This window comes from Cucurbita pepo, chromosome 14 (assembly GCF_057944985.1).
Source record: "Cucurbita pepo subsp. pepo isolate OVF chromosome 14, ASM5794498v1, whole genome shotgun sequence".
Taxonomy (NCBI): domain Eukaryota; kingdom Viridiplantae; phylum Streptophyta; class Magnoliopsida; order Cucurbitales; family Cucurbitaceae; genus Cucurbita; species Cucurbita pepo.
The window spans coordinates 4,595,745-4,617,067 of record NC_141811.1 but is presented as its reverse complement, the minus strand read 5'-3'; the positions used below and the strand labels follow the sequence as shown (position 1 = coordinate 4,617,067).

Genomic DNA, 21,323 nt, shown 5'->3' with positions numbered 1-21,323 from the left:
AGGACAATATCTGCTAGCGGTGAGTTTGAGCAGTCACATGTACTTGAAATCATTACCTTTATTGAGTTATTGATACACCTGTTAATAGATTAGCAATAATCATTGATGTACTTAGATTAAATACAATTATTCAAGACATATTGCCACCAGAACTTCAAAAAATACAACCAAAATTGACTGGAAGATCCGAACCGGAAGACAAAGGAAGGCCCAAGAAGAAAGTACGGAATTGGGCCCAGTGGCCCACGGGTGCAATTTTCGAAGGGGTCGGGTGTTTGAATTTTTTCCCCTGAACGGGGGCTGAGAAAGCGCCATGTTCTTCGTTTTTCAATCTGAAAATCAATATCTAATCTATCATTAAATTCGCACCGGAAATTACTCTCTACTTCAGTTCCGTTCGTTTCCTTTGCTTAGCATTTGGATAATCAATAATCTGTACACCAAGAAAGGAACTCCATTTCCACGTCTCTGTTCTGCAAGTTACTTTGTCTCTTTCTTCCATCTACTCATCACTATATGCATTCCAATCCCACGCTTTTCCCTTTTTCTTACTTTTCCAGTTCTTATTTCTTACTTTTAATCTTACATTAATCTCAAATCTGCGTTTATGGACTCCTTCTAGATCTGTGTTGTTCCAATCTTTGCCTCTTTCGCATTTTTCATGGAGTAAGAATCGGCCTTGGTTGCGAGGAATGGGAGCCAGTGGGAGTAAGTTGTCGAGTAGTTCGCCGCCGCCGCCGCCACCACCGTCGGCGGCGGCGGCGAATCTCTCATGTTCTGGGAGAATCCGGAGGGGGAGATCCAAAGGCCGTAGAGTTTTCCAGTCTGCTTGCCTCGGTACCCCCTCTGGATCGCACCACAGCGACAATGACGATAATGTACGTGATTTCCCCCCTTTTTTTGAGATGGAAAGTTGGTTTTTGTTGTTGTCTTATTGATGATACTGATTCAATGGGGTGGGCGGATATAGATTGTTGAGATTCAAATTTCTGCATCTTTGTGGGGTTTTTTTTAGGTTTAGCCGTCGATATTTTACTTGTGGGTTGTATGAAATTTTTTGATCACGAGTGCTAAATCATAAATAAACTGAGCTATGCTTCATTATAACTCGTATGAATGGGCCCTTTTGATGAGTTTTCTGAGTTAATTCGAAGCATTTTTCCATGGAGAAGTGAACTTATTTAGTTATTTGATTTTCTGATGTGCAGTCTGAAATCTTAATAATGTTAATTAAGTTATCCTGGTTTATGAATCATTCTGCAGGATTGTAAAAGTGAGAACAAAAAGAATGCTCATGATTATTCATCTGCAAATCAGACTGATCAAGCTAATGATCAGATGAAAATTGAGGGTTACAGAAGGGTCAAAGCTGAGGAATCTCTTGAAATGCCTTGCGTATCATCAAATGTTGAGTTTGATGGATGGGATCAAGCAGGTGTTGCTGTTGCAGCAGCAGCTCCCAGAGCTGGAAGTACCTCTGCTCGTGTATCGTCCCTGCAATCGTTGAACCCTTCGAGTAACTTCCTTTCTCGCTTTAGTTTCATTCCTGGTAATATAAGCTTCAGACTTAGTAGAGCAAGCAGTTTAGGATCATCTAGATCTTTTCCTGTGTCTTCAACAAATCTTTCAATGTTGAACGATGAAGCCGAGCTTCATTTATCAGACAGACCTGCTGGAGGCTTGGGTGCTCAAGATGAAACTCAGCAAGGTAGTGACTTGCTTCCTGCGTCGCTGGCTAGTGCAACTCGTGCTCAATGTTATGGAGATAGTCCTGCCAATTTTAGGCTAGATACACAAAATTTGAGTCTTTCTGATAACTTACAAGACAATCAGTCAGTTGGAAACCTTTCCCATGCTCAAACTCTACCTGAAAATGAAAGCAGTGAGATTAGACAATCTGACAGGCGGACTGGATCTAGGGAGCCGGTTGAACGCAATTTTCGTTTCAGTCGGACCCTTAGTGTTGGAAGACTGCGTGATAGAGTTCTTCGTAGATCATCATTGTCTGATTTCACATTTTGTCCTCCACAACAAGATGGTGAAGAGAGAGGTGCAAGTCACAGTGGTGATGGTGGACATGTCTGGACTGCTGAGACGAGGGCGTTGGCATCTGTAGATAATGCTATGACCTCGCCAACAACATCAGGTTATCCGGCTTCTAGTCTATCCAGTTCGTTGTTCAGCACCCAAGGTTTTGAAATGGAAACTACACGACCTAGAGAAGCTAGATATCATGATCTGCTGGAACACAGATCAAATTTCCTCGAACGGAGAAGACGAATACGGTCCCAGGTTTTGTAATTATTCTTGATGGAATTTATTTTTATGCTATGGTCGATAGGCAATAGTACATAAGTATTGATGTTTGGTCATATTTCATAACAGTGCACCTTGCGGGTGGGGGCGGGTACAAAACTAATTCTAGGTATCTCGTATTCTTTTTCCTCTCTTAATCCACTTTCATGCAGGTTCGTGCCTTACAGCGGTTGGGAAGTCGCTTTGAGAACCTATCTGGGCACGAGAGATCGTGCATATTATCCGGTCAACATAGAACCAGTCATTGTACTTGTCGTATCAACAATCGTGACACAAACGTAAACGATAACACAAGTGCTAGAGCCAGTATATCAAGAATTGTAATGTTAGCTGAAGCCTTATTTGAGGTAAACTCATATATTATCACCTTCTCTGCTTAGTTTCCTCACATTTTATCTATACTAGTTGAATCTCTGTACTCATTTTAATTAGGTTCTGGATGAAATTCACCAGCAATCTGTAGTTTTATCCTCCCGCCCTGCGTCTTCTTTTGGCTCTCTGCCTGCTCCGAACGCTGTTGTAGATTCTTTGCCTGTTAAATTTCATTCCAAGTTGCAAAAGCATCAAAACGAGGAAGCTGCCCAGTAAGCATTTACCTATACTTCTATTTTCTATGCACTCTATCGTGTTTTCGACACGATTGAACGCTTCTTTCGTGTTTAAGACATTCTTACCACATATATTCATTAAGTTTATGCCAACTTCTTCTTTCCCTTTTCACACAAACTGTTTCATGTCTTATCTCGACGTGTGTCTGATGTGTTCTTGTGTAACCGCTCTTGGTATTACGAATCTACAGATGCTACATATGCCTGGTCGAGTACGAGGAAGGGGATAGCATGAGAGTGTTGCCTTGCCATCATGAATTTCACGCAGCATGTGTCGACAAGTGGCTGAAGGAGATCCACAGGTATTATCGGGTCCATGTACCGTTTTCTTGCTTCTTGAACTGTATAAAAATCAGTACATATCATCATACACTAGTCATCTAGTACATATCATACATGGGGTAGGCCTGACTTCACATGATCAAATAAATGAATCTTACTATCGACTCGGTCGATGCATCCAAAACTCGATTGTTCTGACTCACCTTTGCGTGGTATTATACAGGGTGTGCCCGCTCTGTCGAGGGGACATATGCAGCAGATCTGATGCGTTATCAGACGATGTTAAGTGAAAACAATTCGTTTCCATCCAAAACGTGCTGTCTTCTGTGTATGCTTCGAAATCGAGTGATGGCTGCTAGCTAGAAAATTGTAAGGGTTTGAAAATGATGATGAAATATTCAGGTTTTTTGTTCTATAAGGATGAACTTGCTAGACTGTTGTATGTAATGGAAAGTGGAGGATTCAGCAGTTGAGAAATATATTAGCCTTTTTTTCTCTTTTATTTCTAAGGGCATAATTTACTTTTTTATGAATTATTTTTTGTTTTTTGTTTTTAATTTCTTTTCTTCAATTTGAGAATGATAAATTAAATTGTATTTTTAAATATCCAATTTTTTCTTTAATAAATTTTAAAATTGACCCCTAATCTTAGTTTTTTTTTTTTTTTTTTTTTTTTTTTTTTTTTTTTTTTTTTTTTTTTTAAAAAAATTCATTCCCCTTGGAAAATATATTTTCATTGTTTTAAGTATATGAAAATTATTATTATTATTTTAAAATATTTAAATTAAAATATAGTGGGTGAAATAATATTTATTATTTTTACTTTAAAAAAGTTTAGTAAGGAAATTTATTTTAAAATTAAAATACTCTAAATTAATTGAAAATTTTATAATTGTTGTATACATAAATGAGTGAGAGGCCAAGGGAGGGCAGAGATTTGTTTGTTTGCTAGCATCGGCTTATGAGTGAGAGGCGAAGGCGCGCTCGTCTTGCCGGGAGAGATGGACGCAGAGGAGAGCTGCAATCGGAATTCTTGAGGGTTACTGATTCGAACGAATCAATGTAATTCGAAATTGTTTGTAAGCTGCTAGAATTCGACGAAGATGAGCGGCAGCTTAAACGACGATAGTTTCCATCAAGATCTTCAGCCCCAAGCCAATCATGGTTCCGACTACTTATCGCATCAACTTCAACCTCCGCCGCCGCCTCGTCGTCCTCGTGGTTTTGCCGCCACCGCTGCTGCCATGGGACCGACTAGTACCACGGCTGCTGCTACTGGCGGTAAGGCAAAGAGAGAGAGAGAGAAAGAAAAAGAGCGGACTAAGCTTCGCGAGCGCCATCGCCGAGCTATTACCAGTCGAATACTGGCGGGACTCCGCCAGTACGGTAACTTCCCCCTCCCTGCTCGCGCTGATATGAACGATGTGCTGGCCGCACTTGCTAGGGAGGCTGGCTGGGTTGTCGAGACCGACGGCACCACCTACAGGCATTCCACTCCTCCTTCTCAGTCCCAAGGGGTTGGCACTTCTATTCAACTCTTCATGTATTTTAAAAATTCAATTTAAGAGTTATTGTGACGCTAATTTTTTCGTACTTAGATATGTTTATAGATTCTTTACAACAATTATTGATTGATCTCTGATGTCTCTAAAAGAATAGAAAATGAACGAATACAATTTAATGGAGCACGAGAAGATCGTAACGACTAATGATGAATGCTGCAAAAGGAAATAGGAAGATAAATGAAGTTTCAGTGATGAGTGATCTTAGCGGGCGCTTGAATTATCTCCTTGCTTATTCTCGCAGTTGCACTGATACTTTTACAGACAAATAAGTAATTTAAGAATTATGCTGAATTTTAGGTGTGGATATCTGGCAATGCTTCATAGATTTCCATAGTCCTTGGAAAACCTTCGTGTATCTGTGCTATATGTTTGCTTTGTACTAGCAGACAACGTAGATGGTGTTAGAGTTTTAACTTGGGGAAGATGATCTAGGCAGAACACTTTGCCTTCTTCCTGTCCGCCAATGAGGATTATAAAATATAAAATATGTCATCATATGATAAATATGGTTGAATTTGATCGTCCTAGTTTCTATGCAGCTTAAATCCTTTGTATTATCCATTCTTTCTAAAGTGTTGATCACTGTTGGTTGTAAATACTTAACAGGCAGCATTTCCAGTAAGGTCAGGTGTAAGCCCTATCTCATCCGGTTCTTTTAAGGGATGCTCTATTAAAGCAGCATTAGATTGCCAACCATCTGTTCTCCCGATTGACGAGAGTTTGTCTCCAGCATCTTTAGATTCAGTTGTCATCACAGAACGAGATGCAAAGAATGAGAAGCAGACAGCTTCAAGCCCTCTTCACGCTGCTCACTGCCTGGAAGATCAGGTGAGGTTTTTCACTAGCTAGTTCTTTTTCCCCCATCCAACTTTATGTGCCCAGTTTGATTTCTTAAAAAAGCAATGTATTATGATTTACATAACTGAAATTTAAGCCTTTTGTTTCCTTTCACACGGTTAAGTGATGTCTTGATACACATCAGGTATAAAAGAAATTCTCTGCTTCTTCATTTTACAAAGATTGACCATTTAGGACATTCACAATGTGAGTACAGACATTGTACAACTGGAAATTGATATATTTTGTATGGAACAAAGAGTCTAAGTAACGAATAATATTCCCTTCGTCCTTTTATCAAAAAGACAAATCCCTTCGTCATATGGAGATATCTCTCTGTAGTGACACATGGTGCTGTCTACTAAGACATGCTGAAATCTTCCATTGTAGTTAACGAAAAAGAAAAAAAAAAAGACGTGTTGCCTATGCTACTTAAGAAATTCATGAAAAATTGATATTGTCCAGATGTTTTCAGTTTATTTAAAATTTTCACTTTAATTTGTACTTCTATACTATAAATAATTGAATAAAATGAGTTAATTATTATGGGAGTAGTATGAAACTTTCTGACCAGTATCAACATCCTGTGATGTATTAAGCATGTTCCTTCCTATTTTTCTGCTTCCCTGATCTTCTTTGAAACTTATGAGTCTGATAAAGACAATTTTTTGGTCGACTGGTGCAGCTTATTCAAGATATTCACTCTAGGGAGAATGAGAGTCAGTTCAGAGGCACTCCTTATGTTCCTGTTTATGTAATGCTTGCTGTAAGTGGTTATTATTTTGTGTTTTAATCAGTTTTTATTTCATTTGTTTTTTCAGATTTGTACCTTCTTTGTCTTGTTTACTTCGTCAAAGTTTGGATTGCTAATTTATTCCAACTTTGTTCCAGACTGGTATCATTAACAACTTCTGTCAATTGATTGACCCTGATGGCGTCAGGCAGGAGTTAAGTCATTTGCAATCACTAAATGTTGATGGTGTTATTGTCGATTGTTGGTGGGGTATTGTTGAAGCTTGGAACCCACAAAAGTATGTGTGGTCTGGCTATAGAGACCTGTTTAACATCATACGTGAATTCAAGCTGAAAGTGCAGGTAGTTTTCCCATAATAAGCTGCACATATGGCTCCGTTTGTGTTTTGGTCAGATCCTGTGAAATCTAAATCAAAGTAGCGTCAGTAAATATGCTATTGATTAATGCAGGTGGTTTCCCTTCTGTTTTATTGCCAACACAGAAATATTTTCATAATTTATATGTTGTAAGAAGCCCCAATTTATTGACTGGCCTTCTTTTTTTTTTTTTGTTATCTCATTGCATTGATCTTCATGAGATTGAATGTATATTCTAACTCCTGATTTGTAAATGAACAAAGTCTCATTGAGTATTCTAACATCTCAGGCACCCATTTAGATTATTGTCACCTTTAGACTCTTTGCTGCTCTGCATAAATTTCTGTTTGTGTATTTTGGATTTAAAATAAGAATCCTTGTCCACCTTGAGTTTGAGACATGATTTTGCTTGTGAGGATGCATAGCCTGCTTTAGGAGTATTGTGATTAATGATTGATTGTCATAAATTTTGAATTTCTAACAATTCTCTAATCACTTTTGGAAATTTATTTCAATAGGTCGTGATGGCATTCCATGCATTTGGAGGAACTGAATCAGAGGATGCATTCATCAAGCTCCCACAATGGGTTTTGGAGATAGGGAAGGATAACCCAGATATATTCTTCACTGATCGTGAAGGAAGGAGGAATAAAGACTGTCTGTCTTGGGGCATTGACAAAGAGCGAGTTTTAAGAGGAAGAACTGGCATTGAGGTAATGAATTATTTTGTGTGCAATAATACCGCAATTTATAGGATGTCAAACTGTGATAACTTAAGATTTCTTTTGTTGGTTTAAATTAATTGAATACTTAAACAATTTTCTAAGTTCGATGATGCATTTCCTTTCAGGTTTTCAGTTCTGGCCATAAGCTTCTTTTCCATTATCATCCCAATTATAACCTAGTTTTATGTGCCTGAATTAATCTCAACTGTTTTCAGGTCTACTTTGACTTTATGAGAAGCTTCCATACAGAGTTCAATGATTTGTTTGCTGAGGGTCTCGTCTCTGCAATTGAAGTAGGACTGGGGGCATCTGGAGAACTAAAATATCCTTCTTTCTCAGAAAGAATGGGATGGAGGTATCCTGGTATCGGTGAGTTTCAGGTATCTATTAACCCTTCCATCATAATGTTAATCCTCTGTTCTTTGGATTTATTGGCCATCCAAATATTGTGTTTCTTATCTTATGAAGCTCCTATCAGGTTTTAGGATGTTCAACAAATGGCGTGCTTTATATTGGCTTGAAAGTACTTGGTCACATTTCTAAGTTCCTCTAAAAAGTAATAAACCTACTCCTAAAATGGACTCTCAAGACCTAATCACCTTTTAAGACCAAGCAGACTAATTTATGACCATTGGATATTATGTTTTGGGACCTAAATAGCTGATTGCCTATTTTACCTCTGGTGAATTTGATGTGCAGTGTTATGATAAGTATCTACAACAGAGTCTGCGCAAAGCTGCTGGGCTGCGTGGTCACTCATTCTGGGCTAGGGGACCTGATAATGCCGGCCAATACAATTCTAGACCACATGAATCAGGGTTCTTCTGTGAACGAGGTGATTACGATAGCTACTATGGGCGCTTTTTCCTCCAATGGTATGCCCAGACGCTGATATATCATGTAGATAATGTATTGTCTCTTGCAAGCCTCATCTTCGAGGAAACAAAATTTATTGTTAAGGTATGAATCATCTCATTGGTCAATCTTAGCTTTATGCTAGATTTTTTCCATAGCTAATGACATGTAATACTTTTCATGAAATTGTTCTTGTGCCCTTCAGGTGATTAATTCTTCAAGAAATAAGTTTATCTTCAGGCCACGAGATCTAGATTAGTCACCTTCATAGAACTTGTTTTTAATCAGTATCATAATCAGATGTGCTTCTGTTAATTTGACCGGCGTTTGAGTTATCTTCTCTTGTAACTACCTAACGCTGGTTGTAAGATATACGTTCGGAGAATTGGACTCCACCCTTGTGTGTTACATGTTCTAGGCTTGAGAAGGGGAGTGGCGGGTGATATTCTATTGGCAATTTGGATTTAGACATTGAGCTAACAGAGAGAATATTGGGGGCAGATTAGGAAATAGCAGAAAGGATTTGGGTGTATTATATATTATGTTACGAGAAGAAGAGGAAAGTGAGGAGTCTATTAATATTATATATTATGTTACGAGAAGAAGAGGAAAGTGAGGAGTCTATTAATGTTTAAGAGTCCTCCAACAGGGAGAACGAGTATCTCGGAGCTTTTGATTCCCCAGAGGTGGATGTAGAGGGCCATAGTACAACCAAATCCTTAAATTTCTCATCCTGTCTCCTCTTTTTTCTTCCCTATTATTCACTGACCAATCCGAGATCATCCCTTTATATTTGAAGAATCTTAAGTGAATATAGAAGAAGCTAGAATATATAATAACGTTTTTCAACTATTAATGAATATTTTGTTAGGGGATTCTGCCTAAAAATTCCAGTGGGATAACGACTGTGTTTCTGATTCCCACGCAACTTCAGTTTTTTTTCTCGGTATAACCATCATATATCATTGTATTCCCTACTTGCTTAATTAATCTCCAACCATGGATACAACAACTTCTATAAGACAATCCGCATGCCATATAAACTTGCCAACTTTGGTCCTCATTTTCTGGGTTCAATTCCTGAAATATTTGATGTTCATCAGTCAATCCTATAGCTCTTAGTCATGGACTTAATTGCAAATCTGTTCTTAAATGGATGTTTTTGTTAGCACAGATCCCTGCAGTTTATTGGTGGTATAAGACTTCTAGTCATGCGGCAGAGCTCACAGCTGGGTTTTATAACCCCTCTAACCAAGATGGTTACTCCCCTGTTTTTGATGTTTTGAAGAAACACTCTGTAATAGTCAAACTCGTCTGCTGTGGCATGCCAGTTGCTGGTCCGGAAGAGGGGGATGCATTGGCTGATCCAGAAAGTTTGAATTGGCAGGTGGAAATTTTTTTAAGTATCTTATGCTTTTTCTTTAGATCATTGAGCTTCTATGGGTGCCTTGCTATGATTTTTTGGCCATTGATTAACGCCTTTATAAAGTCTAATGGATAGGAGTTCTCTTCCGGATGCCCATAAAGTTTTGAAAAATCCAACATCTTAGAGATAGATAGAGAGATAGAATTATACATTGTTAATTTTTTTATCACAATTTTCATATTTTATCGAGAAACAAATCTAATCTATTTCAAAAGTTGTTTTGAACAACCTATCTGGGAGATTGTTTGGAAGGAGAATTTTCATTCTATGGTTATAACATTATGGTGACTTCATTTGTTTGGAAGTGTTTTAAAAGATAGTTTTCTATTTTTTTAGAATATAAATTCTTCAAAATTTTATTTAGATATTATTCAAGTTTATTTTTCTTGTAGCATATTTACTGTAAATACTTTTTTCTTAAAAAAATAAAAATAAAAATAAAAATTCAACATCTCAAATTTGTAAATTGTGATATTATTTCAGTAGGATCAATGATATTAATTGTACATGTTACTTCAAAATTTTCTAAAACAGACAAATTTGAAAACAATGACAGAAAACTGTTCTCAAAACAAAATTCCTTTTTTCTTGTTATATAATGACCTTTAACAGGTTGAAACTTAACTGTTTATTCTCTCTCATGTTTTCCTTCTCTATCAATGCCTTTAAAGAGAAATCTCCATGTCTTATCTGCAGATTTTAAATTCAGCGTGGGATCGAGGCTTAACTGTAGCTGGTGAAAACTCTCCTTCATGCTATGACAGAGATGGATATATGAGAATCATCGATATGGCGAAACCGCGGAGTGACCCTGATCGCCATCATTTCTCTTTCTTTGCATATCGCCAGCCTTCTGCTTTGATTCAAGGAGCGGTTTGCTTTCCAGAGTTGGACTACTTTATTAAGTGCATGCATGGTAAGTATCTAACTTGTTCGTCTTTATCTTTTAGGGTAATGGGTCGTTGCATCAGAAAACTATTAATTGATACATATATGTTATAATTCAGACATATAAACAGGCCCTTAGTTCATTCTAGTACTGGTCAAACAGGCCCTTGTCCAATCTTTTACCACGAAGAACTTTATCGGGTAGGCTGGGGGGGAGAAGAATCCCGTGTCATTAACATAATTTATTCTTAACGAACTTTGAAGAAACTTGGATTCATAATATATGTTTCTCTGGTGCTATTTTAACAATCTTTTGCAGGCGAGATAGAAGGCGATTTGGTGCCCAGTTGAAGTTAAAAAGTCTCTCTCGTGCATGGATTTCAAATAGTGGCTATCATTCTGGGCATGATCAGGTAAACTATTGTTGTCTCGAACCTCGTAAAAGAGCATAGTGATTGTAAATTTTATCTTCTATGCGATTCAAGTTGCTGGCTTTGAATTTACCTGTTAGAGTTTGTTAGTGACTTTTTAACTGGGAAAATTCAGTAGGTTTAAAATATTATCGAGGTTTCAAATCTTCTACCCCATCTAGGTCCACAAAAGAAAAAAAAAAAACTCGAAGGTCGAGAATGAAGGTCGGATATGACTAAAGAAAAAAATGGCATCTTAATACTCGAGGATTTAGTCTATAAGAAAATCTCTCTCTTTTCTTTCTTTTCTGTAAACTTTTAGGGTAAATATTTTTCAGATGTGTATCCAGACAGCGGCCAAGTTGTGTCCCAATAGGAGAAATAAAATAAAATAAAAAACTTGTGTTCAAACATAGCCATGTCTAACACGTGTCTAAGATCAATGTTGTGGATTTGTTTCCCATTAGAAAACTGGAGACGAGCAGATTTGTATGGATAATTTTGTGAATGGTTTGGATAGAAATAATAATTAATAGGGTAGAAAAACCCTAACTTTCTTGTGACCTAGAGTTGAACGACCCTAGTTTTCTTGTGACCTAGAGTTGCTACCATGTACCTGAGATAACTTCTTTAGGTAGAAATATTAATTTATCTTTAGGTAGAAATATTAATTTAAAACTACTCATAAGATGATGTCATGTTTACGAAAGGGATCTTAAAACAATACAAAGGGAATATTCAAAGTAAATTAAATTAAAGCAATCTATTGAACTAACTCATGATCTATGAAAATAAATGCAACTATCAAAGAAGGTTTCATGGTCTTTGAAACGATGTCGTCGTCAATCTGGTGGCCTCGAGTCCGAACAAATTGGATGTGTAGTACTTTCTTATACATAACCCACACATGAGAGCATGAGCAAGCGGGCTTGCACACCCCCTAGGCCTGCTGGTCGGGCTAGTTAACTGTATATGAATGTTCGGAGGTACAACAGTCGTCGTGTTGTGCATCATGTCAAGTATGATGGTCATCCCATCATCATAGTGTATGCGCGTCTGTACTCATCATAAAAAAGAAAGTATCCTAACGCATGTGAATATATAGTATGCATTAAGTCCCTATACTTTTCATCTTAACCATTCATATATTACACAACCTTATACATTCCTCACATATTACCCTGTAACATGCATGTATAAACTTTCATACATTACATCATTTGAAATATTACATAGATTGTGCATTAGAAAACTCTTCATTGTCATACATGTCGTAGCATGTCATACATTTCATTGCTAAGTATATTTATGTCATAATGCAACATGGCATACGTATTATTGTAACATGAGGTATCATCATAATATATCGTGCCATTCTTTTGATCTATAAAGGCAATTCTTTTGATCTAGTCAATAGTAGGGCCACTTACTTGATTTGGTTTGGTTTGGTCGGGTATAGTAGGGCAACCTACTTGTCTGGTCTGGTCTGGTCTAGTAGGACCACCTACCTGGTTTGGTTTGGCCTGGTCTAGTAGGGCCACCTACTTGGTTTGGTTTGGCCTGGTCGACCGCCTACCTGGTTTGGTCTGGCCTGGTCGACCGCCTACCTGGTTTGGTCTGGCCTGGTCGACCGCCTACCTGGTCTGGCTTGGCCTGGTCGACTGCCTACCTGGTCTGGCCTCGTAAGACCTTTTGCCTAGTCGACCGCCTACCTGGTCTGGTTTGGCCTGGTCGACCGCCTACCTGGTCTGGCCTGGCCTGGTCGACCGCCTACCTGGTCTGGCCTGGCTTGGCCGACCGCCTACCTGGTCTGGCCTGGTCGACCGCCTACCTGGTCTGGCTTGGCCTGGTCGACCGCCTACCTGGTCTGGCCTCGTAAGACCGCCTACCTGGTCTGGCCTCGTAAGACCGCCTAGTCGATCGCCTACCTGGTCTGGCTTGGCCTGGTCGACCGCCTACCTGGTCTGGCCTCGTAAGACCTTTTTCCTAGTCGACCGCCTACCTGGTCTGGTTTGGCCTGGTCGACCGCCTACCTGGTCTGGCCTGGCCTGGTCGACCGCCTACCTGGTCTGGCCTGGCCTGGTCGACCGCCTACCTGGTCTGGCCTGGCCTGGTCGACCGCCTACCTGGTCTGGCCTGGCCTGGCCGACCGCCTACCTGGTCTGGCCTGGCCTGGTCGACCGCCTACCTGGTCTGGTCTGGTCTGGTCTGGCCTCGTATGGCCACTTACCTCGCCTGGCCTGGCCTAGTATGGCCACTTACCTCGCCTGGCCTGGCCTAGTATGGCCACTTACCTGGTTTGGCTCGGTCTAGTAAGGCCACTACGACACATTCTTCACAACATATCAACATCATCATAACATATGATATCGTCATAACAATCATAACCACACAGTCATCATACATAAAACAAATATTCTAATTGAGTCAATGATAGAGTTACTTCGTTGGTCTACCTCGATGCTAGCTTAAGGTTGCTCTCTAAAACTTGATTCGGTCTCACAATCACAATCATAAATTAGAATTCTTCTAAAAAAAATAGCTTATCTAATTTTTAATAAAATAATTTAACTAATTTTGCATAAAATAGTATAAACTAATTACAAATAATTTAATAATTTAACTAATTTTTTTTGCATACTGGTGTAGTTATTACATGTATAAAGATAATAAACTCATAAAGTTTAGAAACTTAGAAGTGGGGCTTAAACCCTAAAAAACCAAGCATGCAATCGCCGTCTCCAGCACCAAAATCAAGCATAACTCCAGCACCAAAATCAATTCATGCATAAATTTACTTTAATCAATTTTGTAATTACGTTTAAAATAAAATATGTAGAGTAAGTCTTAATTCTCATGGATAAAAGGTCGAAAAGTATAGACAAAGGTCAAAAGGAATTATTTTTATTTTTAAACATAATTGAATTTACACATACAAATTATCCTACATATTTGAATTTAGACACATACAAATTATCCTACATATTTAAACACAAATATTTAACCCTACTCATTTTAAATTTAAGACATGTAGTATCGATACTCCGAACTCAGAATGAAAAACAAAGTGAAAAAGAAGTGCAATACAGCTAGATGCCAAGTATGCACAAATTATACAGCGACAAAACAATTTTAATATTTTCATTTCTTATTTAAATGAATTCAGTGTCTTTTTGGTTATCATTAAGGTTATCCAGAATCTACTCCTTTAAGCAAAGTGGTAGCTTGAATAAAACAGAGGGAGAAGTATAGGCAACATCAGTTAGGCAAAAATGCAACTGAGAATATTTTACTACTTTCCATGACTACACAAAAGATTAGCACCAATATCTAACTTCTCTTTTAATTCAAAATATTTTAAACTAATATGCCTAAAACTGTGAATTAAAAAACACATGCGTATGATTCTCTTAAGAATTTAAAATTCATAAACTCGAAACTCGAACCCAATTCTTTGGTTTAGTTATTCGTATTAAATGGGACGTCACAAAACGGAAAGAACACTAAACGAATATACAAACACAAAAAGAAAACCCTTCTTAACCAACCAAACCGAGATTTGAAATAACGGAACAGAATCAATCCAAAGAAAAATTCACTTATAACTGGACATCAGTTCGGTTCCCAATTTAAGCCCAAACCAAGAAACCCGAACAAAAGTAACTACTATGGATTAAGAGAAATCTATCCAAAAAAAAATCTATCCTTAATTAGTTCATCAATCTACCTAGGAAGAGACTATTAAATCTTGAAATAATTTTCACAATGAGAACTAAATTATACAAAATAAAGTTGGAACTACTAAATAGTTAATTATTTTCATGAAAGTTTTCTAAAAGTGGAACATATTTATTATACTTGCAATGCATAATGCATTGTAATTTTGAAAGAACAAAAATAAAATCACAAAAACTAACTAACTATATATATATATATGAAATAACTACAAAACCTTGTGCTATTTCCTACTAGTAAAAACAAACCATCTCGCTTATATTTTATTTTCCCAACACAAGGAATCGGATGGTCTCCATTTCCATAAGCTACCATCATCGAATGATGGAACTCGACGGCCCATGATTCGTCAAATGGAAACAAAATTTCCCTCCCTTCCGGAATACAACTTTCATTGTTCTTAATTCTACTTTCCTCAAAGGAAACGAAGGTCACAAAATTTCAGGAAACTTGACCTCGTTTTGTGGGGAATCCAACAGTCATATGAGAATTAACATAAGAATCCAACTAACTAACAGTTCGCTACTTCTTTCCCTCTTTCTTTTGTTACGTTCTTCCTTCCTAGAAATTTACTCAGAAAAAGGATCTATTAATTGAACCAAACACTAATTACGCAGTTCAAAGATTATCATCATCTCTCTATTTTTCCTTTTTTGCTTCTTTTGGCAGAAGCAGAGCATGGATTAAAAACAAAGTTCTACTAATTCAGTTTTTTTTTCTTTCTTTTCATGAGAAAAGTTCTAACAGTTCAGTTATTGTGCATGGATTAGAATCAGAGTTTTATATCAAAACTAGAGTTATTATCTGTCACTGTTTTCTATGGACTGAAGCAACCAAACGGAAACCAATTACTTCAACGAATATCAATAGACTTTATGATACACAAAAAACATTAGCCGAAATTAACAATCAAGCTTATGCTCCTCAGTCCTCAACTTCGTAAGCGAAAGACAGAGGAGAATGAGAATCATGATTCAGACACAGTCCAGATCCATTAATTTCTAATTCGGTCACGCAGATAAATCAAAACTAGCAACAAAAAGCTAAAACTCCGATTATGAAAAATGCGAACGGTTAGATTAACATCGCCCTATATCGAAAGTAAGAGGAAATCCGTACCTGAGATCTGGAGAAAGGCAAGAATCCAAGCAATCTTCACCACGGTTTCCGATTCAGTTGATGCAAGGCGGGATCCAATTCGCCCAAACATTTCCCGAACAACAACACCACGCGGCCGCAAAGAAATTAAACAAAAAAAAAAAAAAAAAAAAAAAAAAAAAAAAAAAAAAAGCTAGAAGCAGAGAAGAACAAAAAGGAAGGTGAAGAAAGGCCGGCCGCCGGCAAACACAAACCGTACGCAGAGCGAAGCAGTTCCCGACCTGCACCAAGCGAATTAGAGACCGCCGGTGTTGTAACTGAAAGGAAACAACGCGGAGCGATTTCCGGCAAAGCTTCTCGCCTCTACCACTGCCGCCGCCGCCGCGGCGTACGCGTGCAGCGACGGTTAGCTGAAGTAAGCGGAGAGAGGACGTAGACTAAACCCTATGCACTGCGAAAAGAAACTTAGACAGTTCAGGAGTATTTATTGCACTAGAATCGAAGACGATGATGACACGTGGCCATTGACAACTGAGAAGCCGCGTCGATCCAACGGCTCGATAGGCTTCAAAAATTGGGGTCCACCGGCACTAATTGATGTGAGGTACAGTGACCTCATGTGTAAGCTCCTTCACAGCTCCAACATCTCCATTAAAAAAATTTCTAATTGTTTTGTAAATATAAATTTACAATTCCATAATAATTAGTTCTATTAAACAGCTTTTAAAATTTGGTCATAAATTCCTTTTAAAATAAAAAGATAAAACCCGCCATAAATTATTAAGAAATAATAAATACAAATTTAAAAAATAAAAACGAAGCGGAATTTGAAGCAATGTTTGGGCCATGAAATTGACACAAAGCTTACAACTGTTTCCACTTTCCATCCCAATCATAAAAGATTCTTCACAAAAGTAGGGAGGCAACAAATAACCAAACTTCACCTTATCCAATATTTTTTGCCATTAAATATTTAACTCTTCTTTGGAGCTTATCATAAAATCCAAAATTGTTGTTTAGGAACTACTTTATATGCCTCCTAAAACACTACCTTGGATAAAACACTACCTTCTCACCTTCCAATTGTAAATTATAACGAAACTATAGCTGAAAAGGCTTTGAAAAATTAAAAGTCACTGACTATACTAATAAGATGAGCCTTCTTTATTGGTGGCTCAGTCATAAGAACTTCATTGTTGAACATATTTATTTGAAATAATTATATATTGGGTGCCACCTAGAAATTTCCACATGTAAGTGATGACCAAACATATTAGAAGCACTCGTGTTAATACTAAGTATGAGGCGTTAAATTTGGTCAAATTTTCGTCTCGATTATGATGAAAGTGTAAAATTTTGGGTCCTCTCAACTACATTTTTGTGTTTGAAGATGCCCAAAGTTTATCTGATTCGATTGTAATTGGAACCAAAAATCATTGTGTGGAGGAAAGTTTTAAATTTGTGAAAAATATTCCTAGATTTTTTTTTTTCGAAATTTTAATGGCTTAGTTTTTAAGTTAGATAGTTAGGAGTGGGTTTGAAAATTTTAATTTGTTAATCAATTTAAAGTTTTGTTAATCAATCACATTTTTTATGCTCAAAATTAGGATTTGAAATTTAATGAAAAATGTTCCATTTATAAGTAAAGAATTTAATAGATGAGTCCATTCTTATCCTAAGTTTTCTATTTCAACAAATTAAAATCTCGATTATATTATGCCTATTTGTTTCTTCTAAAATTCTTGTCAATTAATTAAATATTATATGCTATAATAAGAAACTTAATTAAAACTTTTTAAACAATGATAACTAAATTAAAAACCAACAAATCAACTAAAATCAAACTAATTTGGCAAAAAATCAATCAATTAATCTAACTAAAATTTGAATAATAAATTCAAAACACCCCAAGTCCAATCGTTCTTTTCTCTTGTTAAGGTGGGATCCCACCAAATTCATCCCCCATACTCACTCTTTTCTTGAATCGACGTGAGACCCCACCAAATCCATCTCCCTTTGGGGCCAGCGTCCTTACTGGCACACCTCCTGATGTCTAGCTCTGATACCACTGATGTTGTGCCAGCGTTCTTATTGGCACATCGCCCGGTGTCTAGCTCTGATACCATTTGTGGTGTGTCAGTGTCCTTACTGGCACACCGCCCGGTATCTAACTCTGATATCACTTGTGTTGTGCCAACGTTCTTATTGGCACACCGCTCGGTGTTTAGCTCTGATACCATTTGTGGTGTGTCAGCGTCCTTACTGGCACAGCACTCAATGTCTAGCTGTGATACCCATTTGTGTTGTGTCAGCGTCCTTACTGGCACACTGCTCGATGTCTAGCTCTGATACCATTTGTAGTATGTCAGCATTCTTACTGACACATGATGTTTAGCTTTGATACCATTTGTGGTATGTCAGCATTCTTACTGACACACGGTCTGATGTGATACCATTTGTGGTGTGCCTGGCTCTAATACTAACGGCCCAAGCTCACCGCTAGCAAATATTGTCTTCTTTAAGTTTTCCTTTCCGGGCTTCCCCCAAGACTTTAAACGCTACAATGAGGTTTTCACCCTCTTATAAAGTTATAAAGGGTGTTTCGCTCTCTTCCATAGCTGCTAGTGGAATCTTACCAATCAAATCAAAATTAAAAATTAAAGGCTAAATAAGAGTTCTTCAAAAATTATTATTAAGAAAAAAAGAAAAAAAGAAAAAGAAAAAAAAAAAAAAAAAAAAAAAAAAAAAAGCTACGGTATACGAATAGTACATTTTCCAAGAAACAGAAGGAAAAATTCTCATGAAATTATTTGAAATTTTTATTTCCGCTAATCCAAATTGGTTTGAAATGGAGGAAAAGGATGATCCTAAAGAACAGGGGAGAAATTATTTAGCTCTGGAGCTGCAAGGCGGACTGAAGTAAGTTCCATTAGAAGGATGAAATTTAAGCACGCAATGAAGATGGCACCTGTACTTAACAGATCCAAGCAATCCAACGCGCCATTGAACTCTCGTATCCCCGATCAAATCGAACCGGCTCACATCCGACTTCAACGCGTAATCCACTTCCTCCATCTGCTCCGGTGTCAGAGGAATCGAATTCGAAGGCACTACGTAAGGCAGCATCAGAGAACTGTTCTTCCTCACATCGAAATCCCTCGCCACGAGCTGCGCGATCTTAATCCCTAGGAAATGGAGGAAGAAACTCGTATCGGAGAAACTCGCATGCGCTTTCGCGTTATCGTTCTCCGCCTTCACCACCACCGTCAATTGAACTTCCAGACGCCCGGCGATGTCGTTCTGGAAGTTATCGAGATGAGCGTCCATAACGCCGATCATCGGAACCCTAGGGTGGATCACTAGGTAACCGATGAAGATGACGATGCCTCCGATTATGACGGCGATCGAAACTACAGTACAGAGCAGGGCGGCGAGCCAAACGAGAGGATGAGTGCGGCGCTTTGCGTCGGAGATCAGTTTCGGTGGCATTGGGCGGTTGGAGATTGGGGATTTCGTGAGGCCGTCAACATCCGGCGGCGATTTTTCTTCGAAATTATGAGGTAATTTGACTCTGCTTTTGAATTGAGGGATTTAGGTATTTGATTTTTGTTTAAATTTATTTTGTGGAATTCGAAGTTCAATCTGCTGGGGAAGGTTTTGGTATCTCTACCTTTCCCGGTTGCAAAGCATTTGAATTCCGAGAAACAAAACTCCCTGTTGGGATACCACAATTTTTAGAGGTATAATGTTCTTGGGAATCTTTGCCCACTCACATCCCTCTTACTTTTTTTCTGTTTTCTTCCAAAGTAAAATACCAAACTTGCACTGCTAATTCCTTCCCCTTAGTTGCAAACTTGGATGACTATTATTCAATGTTAAGGAACCTATTACAAATGCTTTTTTTAAAGCATAATGAATAAATTAGATTTAATTTTGAAACTTGAATCGATTTCATTTGTACCAGTGTTCATTCCATTCATTCCATTTCATAGCTCCTCAAATCTGCACTATCCAACCCAAATTATAAAGGGTTGCATTGGGTTGAGTTTCGTTGGGTTAGATTTTTTTTTTTAATCAAATTGGATTGGGTTGAATTTTTAGAAAATCGAAAATTTTGAGCCCGTCCATGGGTTGACATTTTTTTTGGTCGTGTCAACCTGAAAATAGAGTTCCATTACTTTTAAGATTATATTGTAGATTAAGAATATTTAATGTTCGTAACTCATATTAGTGATACATCGTATTTGTGAATGTTTAATATTTGAGTTTGGTGAGATTTTAATTAATAATGTAACATGTATAATAGATAAGTATAAATTTTTAAATAATTAAACCGAACAACCTAAAAATAAAAAGTTGGGTTTGGTTGAATTGTGAATTGTATCTAGGTTGCTATGGCAGCCAACCAACTAATACAAATTTTTTTTTGAAAACCTAAATTTTTGAGTTGTTTTTCTAGCTCAATGTATATATGCCTGTCATTTTATTTTATATATATATATATTTTTTTTTTTTTTTTTTTTTTAATTTTTAGACTAACTTCTAAAAACTAAAACATGTTTTAATTAACTTTTCACATTTCTTTAAAATAAAAATACATTTCAATTCTAAGGGAAACCAAATAAATTGAGTTTAGAATAAGATATGGCTTTACTCAACCATAATAGGTAGTAGAATCTATGGAGCTATGTGTTTTTAATGAACTTGAGTGTAGGGAGAAAAATACAAATTAGACTCTTTTATAGATGAGAGGGGAGGGAGAATCCCATTCTTTTTAATGCTTAAATAATACAAACAATGAGATAACTTATATTCTCGATCATAGATAAATTTTATTTTTTATTCTTAAGTTTTAAAATTTGTTCTAAAAAATAATTTTTTTATTCATTTTACAATTGAGGTGTGTAAATCATTTATGAATGAATTTAGCTTGTAAATAATATTATTGATGTCTTTAATTTTTACACATTAGTTCCTGTGTCATATTTTATCATTTTTTCCATTTAAAATAAATATTATTGATTTTCTTATAATTTTAAGGTTATTTTGAGACAAAATTTAAAAGTAAAAAATAAAAATTTTTATTGATGCTTTACCCTTGGGGACATTTTGTATAAATTAATATCTTTTTAGTTTCCAAATGTTGGTAGAAGTAAAAAAAAAAAAAAAAAAAGAAAGAAAAACCCTTTTCTTTTCTTGATATCTATGCTAACTTGCACTAGCCATAAAATATTACATTTTAAATAAATGATTATTATAATATTAAATTTTGTCTTTGCTCAAGTTTGTCATTTTCTTACGATTGTACCATGATTTAATATTGTCGTGAAATTTTGTTATTTAATTAAAAAACATCAAATAATTATGAAATTTCTCTTTTCTCTCTGTGTCATCTTACCTAAGATGTTTTCAAGATCATTAGACGTCCAAATTCTTTAAAATTTTGATCTAAATCTTAAGTATAATCG

General features: G+C 36.9%; 3 protein-coding genes and 1 long non-coding RNA gene across 5 annotated transcripts; 2 read left to right on the top strand and 2 right to left on the bottom strand.

Moving 5' to 3' along the window:
• Nucleotides 1–303: 303 nt before the first annotated feature.
• Nucleotides 304–3,708, top strand: LOC111810315 (uncharacterized). Of its 2 annotated transcripts, XM_023697011.2 has the most exons (7): nucleotides 306–487; nucleotides 623–878; nucleotides 1,264–2,292; nucleotides 2,469–2,663; nucleotides 2,749–2,900; nucleotides 3,116–3,226; nucleotides 3,430–3,708. In XM_023697011.2, the coding sequence occupies exons 2-7, from the start codon at nucleotides 693–695 to the stop codon at nucleotides 3,494–3,496; spliced, it is 1,740 nt and encodes a 579-aa protein (XP_023552779.2). In that variant the 5' UTR covers nucleotides 306–487; nucleotides 623–692; the 3' UTR covers nucleotides 3,497–3,708. The 2 variants fall into 2 exon arrangements, with proteins under 2 accessions (XP_023552780.2, XP_023552779.2); XM_023697012.2 differs by having other exon boundaries at nucleotides 304–878; nucleotides 2,770–2,900.
• A 421-nt stretch (nucleotides 3,709–4,129) lies between these two features.
• LOC111809889 (beta-amylase 8) lies at nucleotides 4,130–11,115 on the top strand. The gene is made up of 10 exons (XM_023696359.2): nucleotides 4,130–4,723; nucleotides 5,378–5,599; nucleotides 6,294–6,374; nucleotides 6,500–6,703; nucleotides 7,237–7,431; nucleotides 7,659–7,823; nucleotides 8,143–8,403; nucleotides 9,473–9,685; nucleotides 10,421–10,640; nucleotides 10,932–11,115. The coding sequence occupies exons 1-10, from the start codon at nucleotides 4,310–4,312 to the stop codon at nucleotides 10,961–10,963; spliced, it is 2,007 nt and encodes a 668-aa protein (XP_023552127.2). The 5' UTR covers nucleotides 4,130–4,309; the 3' UTR covers nucleotides 10,964–11,115.
• A 566-nt stretch (nucleotides 11,116–11,681) lies between these two features.
• Nucleotides 11,682–16,690, bottom strand: LOC111809890 (uncharacterized). The gene is made up of 2 exons (XR_015411708.1): nucleotides 12,951–16,690; nucleotides 11,682–12,884 (listed from the first exon to the last, which is right to left on the bottom strand). It is a non-coding gene; the product is annotated as an uncharacterized LOC111809890 (long non-coding RNA).
• Nucleotides 16,691–18,634: 1,944 nt separating this feature from the next.
• Nucleotides 18,635–19,741, bottom strand: LOC111810341 (NDR1/HIN1-like protein 12). Its single transcript, XM_023697053.2, has one exon. The coding sequence runs from the start codon at nucleotides 19,342–19,344 to the stop codon at nucleotides 18,742–18,744; it is 603 nt and encodes a 200-aa protein (XP_023552821.2). The 5' UTR covers nucleotides 19,345–19,741; the 3' UTR covers nucleotides 18,635–18,741.
• Nucleotides 19,742–21,323: the final 1,582 nt, after the last annotated feature.

Coding starts and splice junctions, on each gene's coding strand:
- LOC111810315 (XM_023697011.2), top strand. CDS start 693: ATGGGAGCCAGTGGGAGTAAGTTGTCGAGTAGTTCGCCGCCGCCGCCG. Junction 2,293..2,468: donor GAAGACGAATACGGTCCCAG/GTTTTGTAATTA, acceptor ACTTTCATGCAG/GTTCGTGCCTTACAGCGGTT. Junction 2,664..2,748: donor TAGCTGAAGCCTTATTTGAG/GTAAACTCATAT, acceptor CATTTTAATTAG/GTTCTGGATGAAATTCACCA.
- LOC111810341 (XM_023697053.2), bottom strand. CDS start 19,344: ATGCCACCGAAACTGATCTCCGACGCAAAGCGCCGCACTCATCCTCTC.
- LOC111809889 (XM_023696359.2), top strand. CDS start 4,310: ATGAGCGGCAGCTTAAACGACGATAGTTTCCATCAAGATCTTCAGCCC. Junction 4,724..5,377: donor CTCCTTCTCAGTCCCAAGGG/GTTGGCACTTCT, acceptor AATACTTAACAG/GCAGCATTTCCAGTAAGGTC. Junction 5,600..6,293: donor CTCACTGCCTGGAAGATCAG/GTGAGGTTTTTC, acceptor CGACTGGTGCAG/CTTATTCAAGATATTCACTC.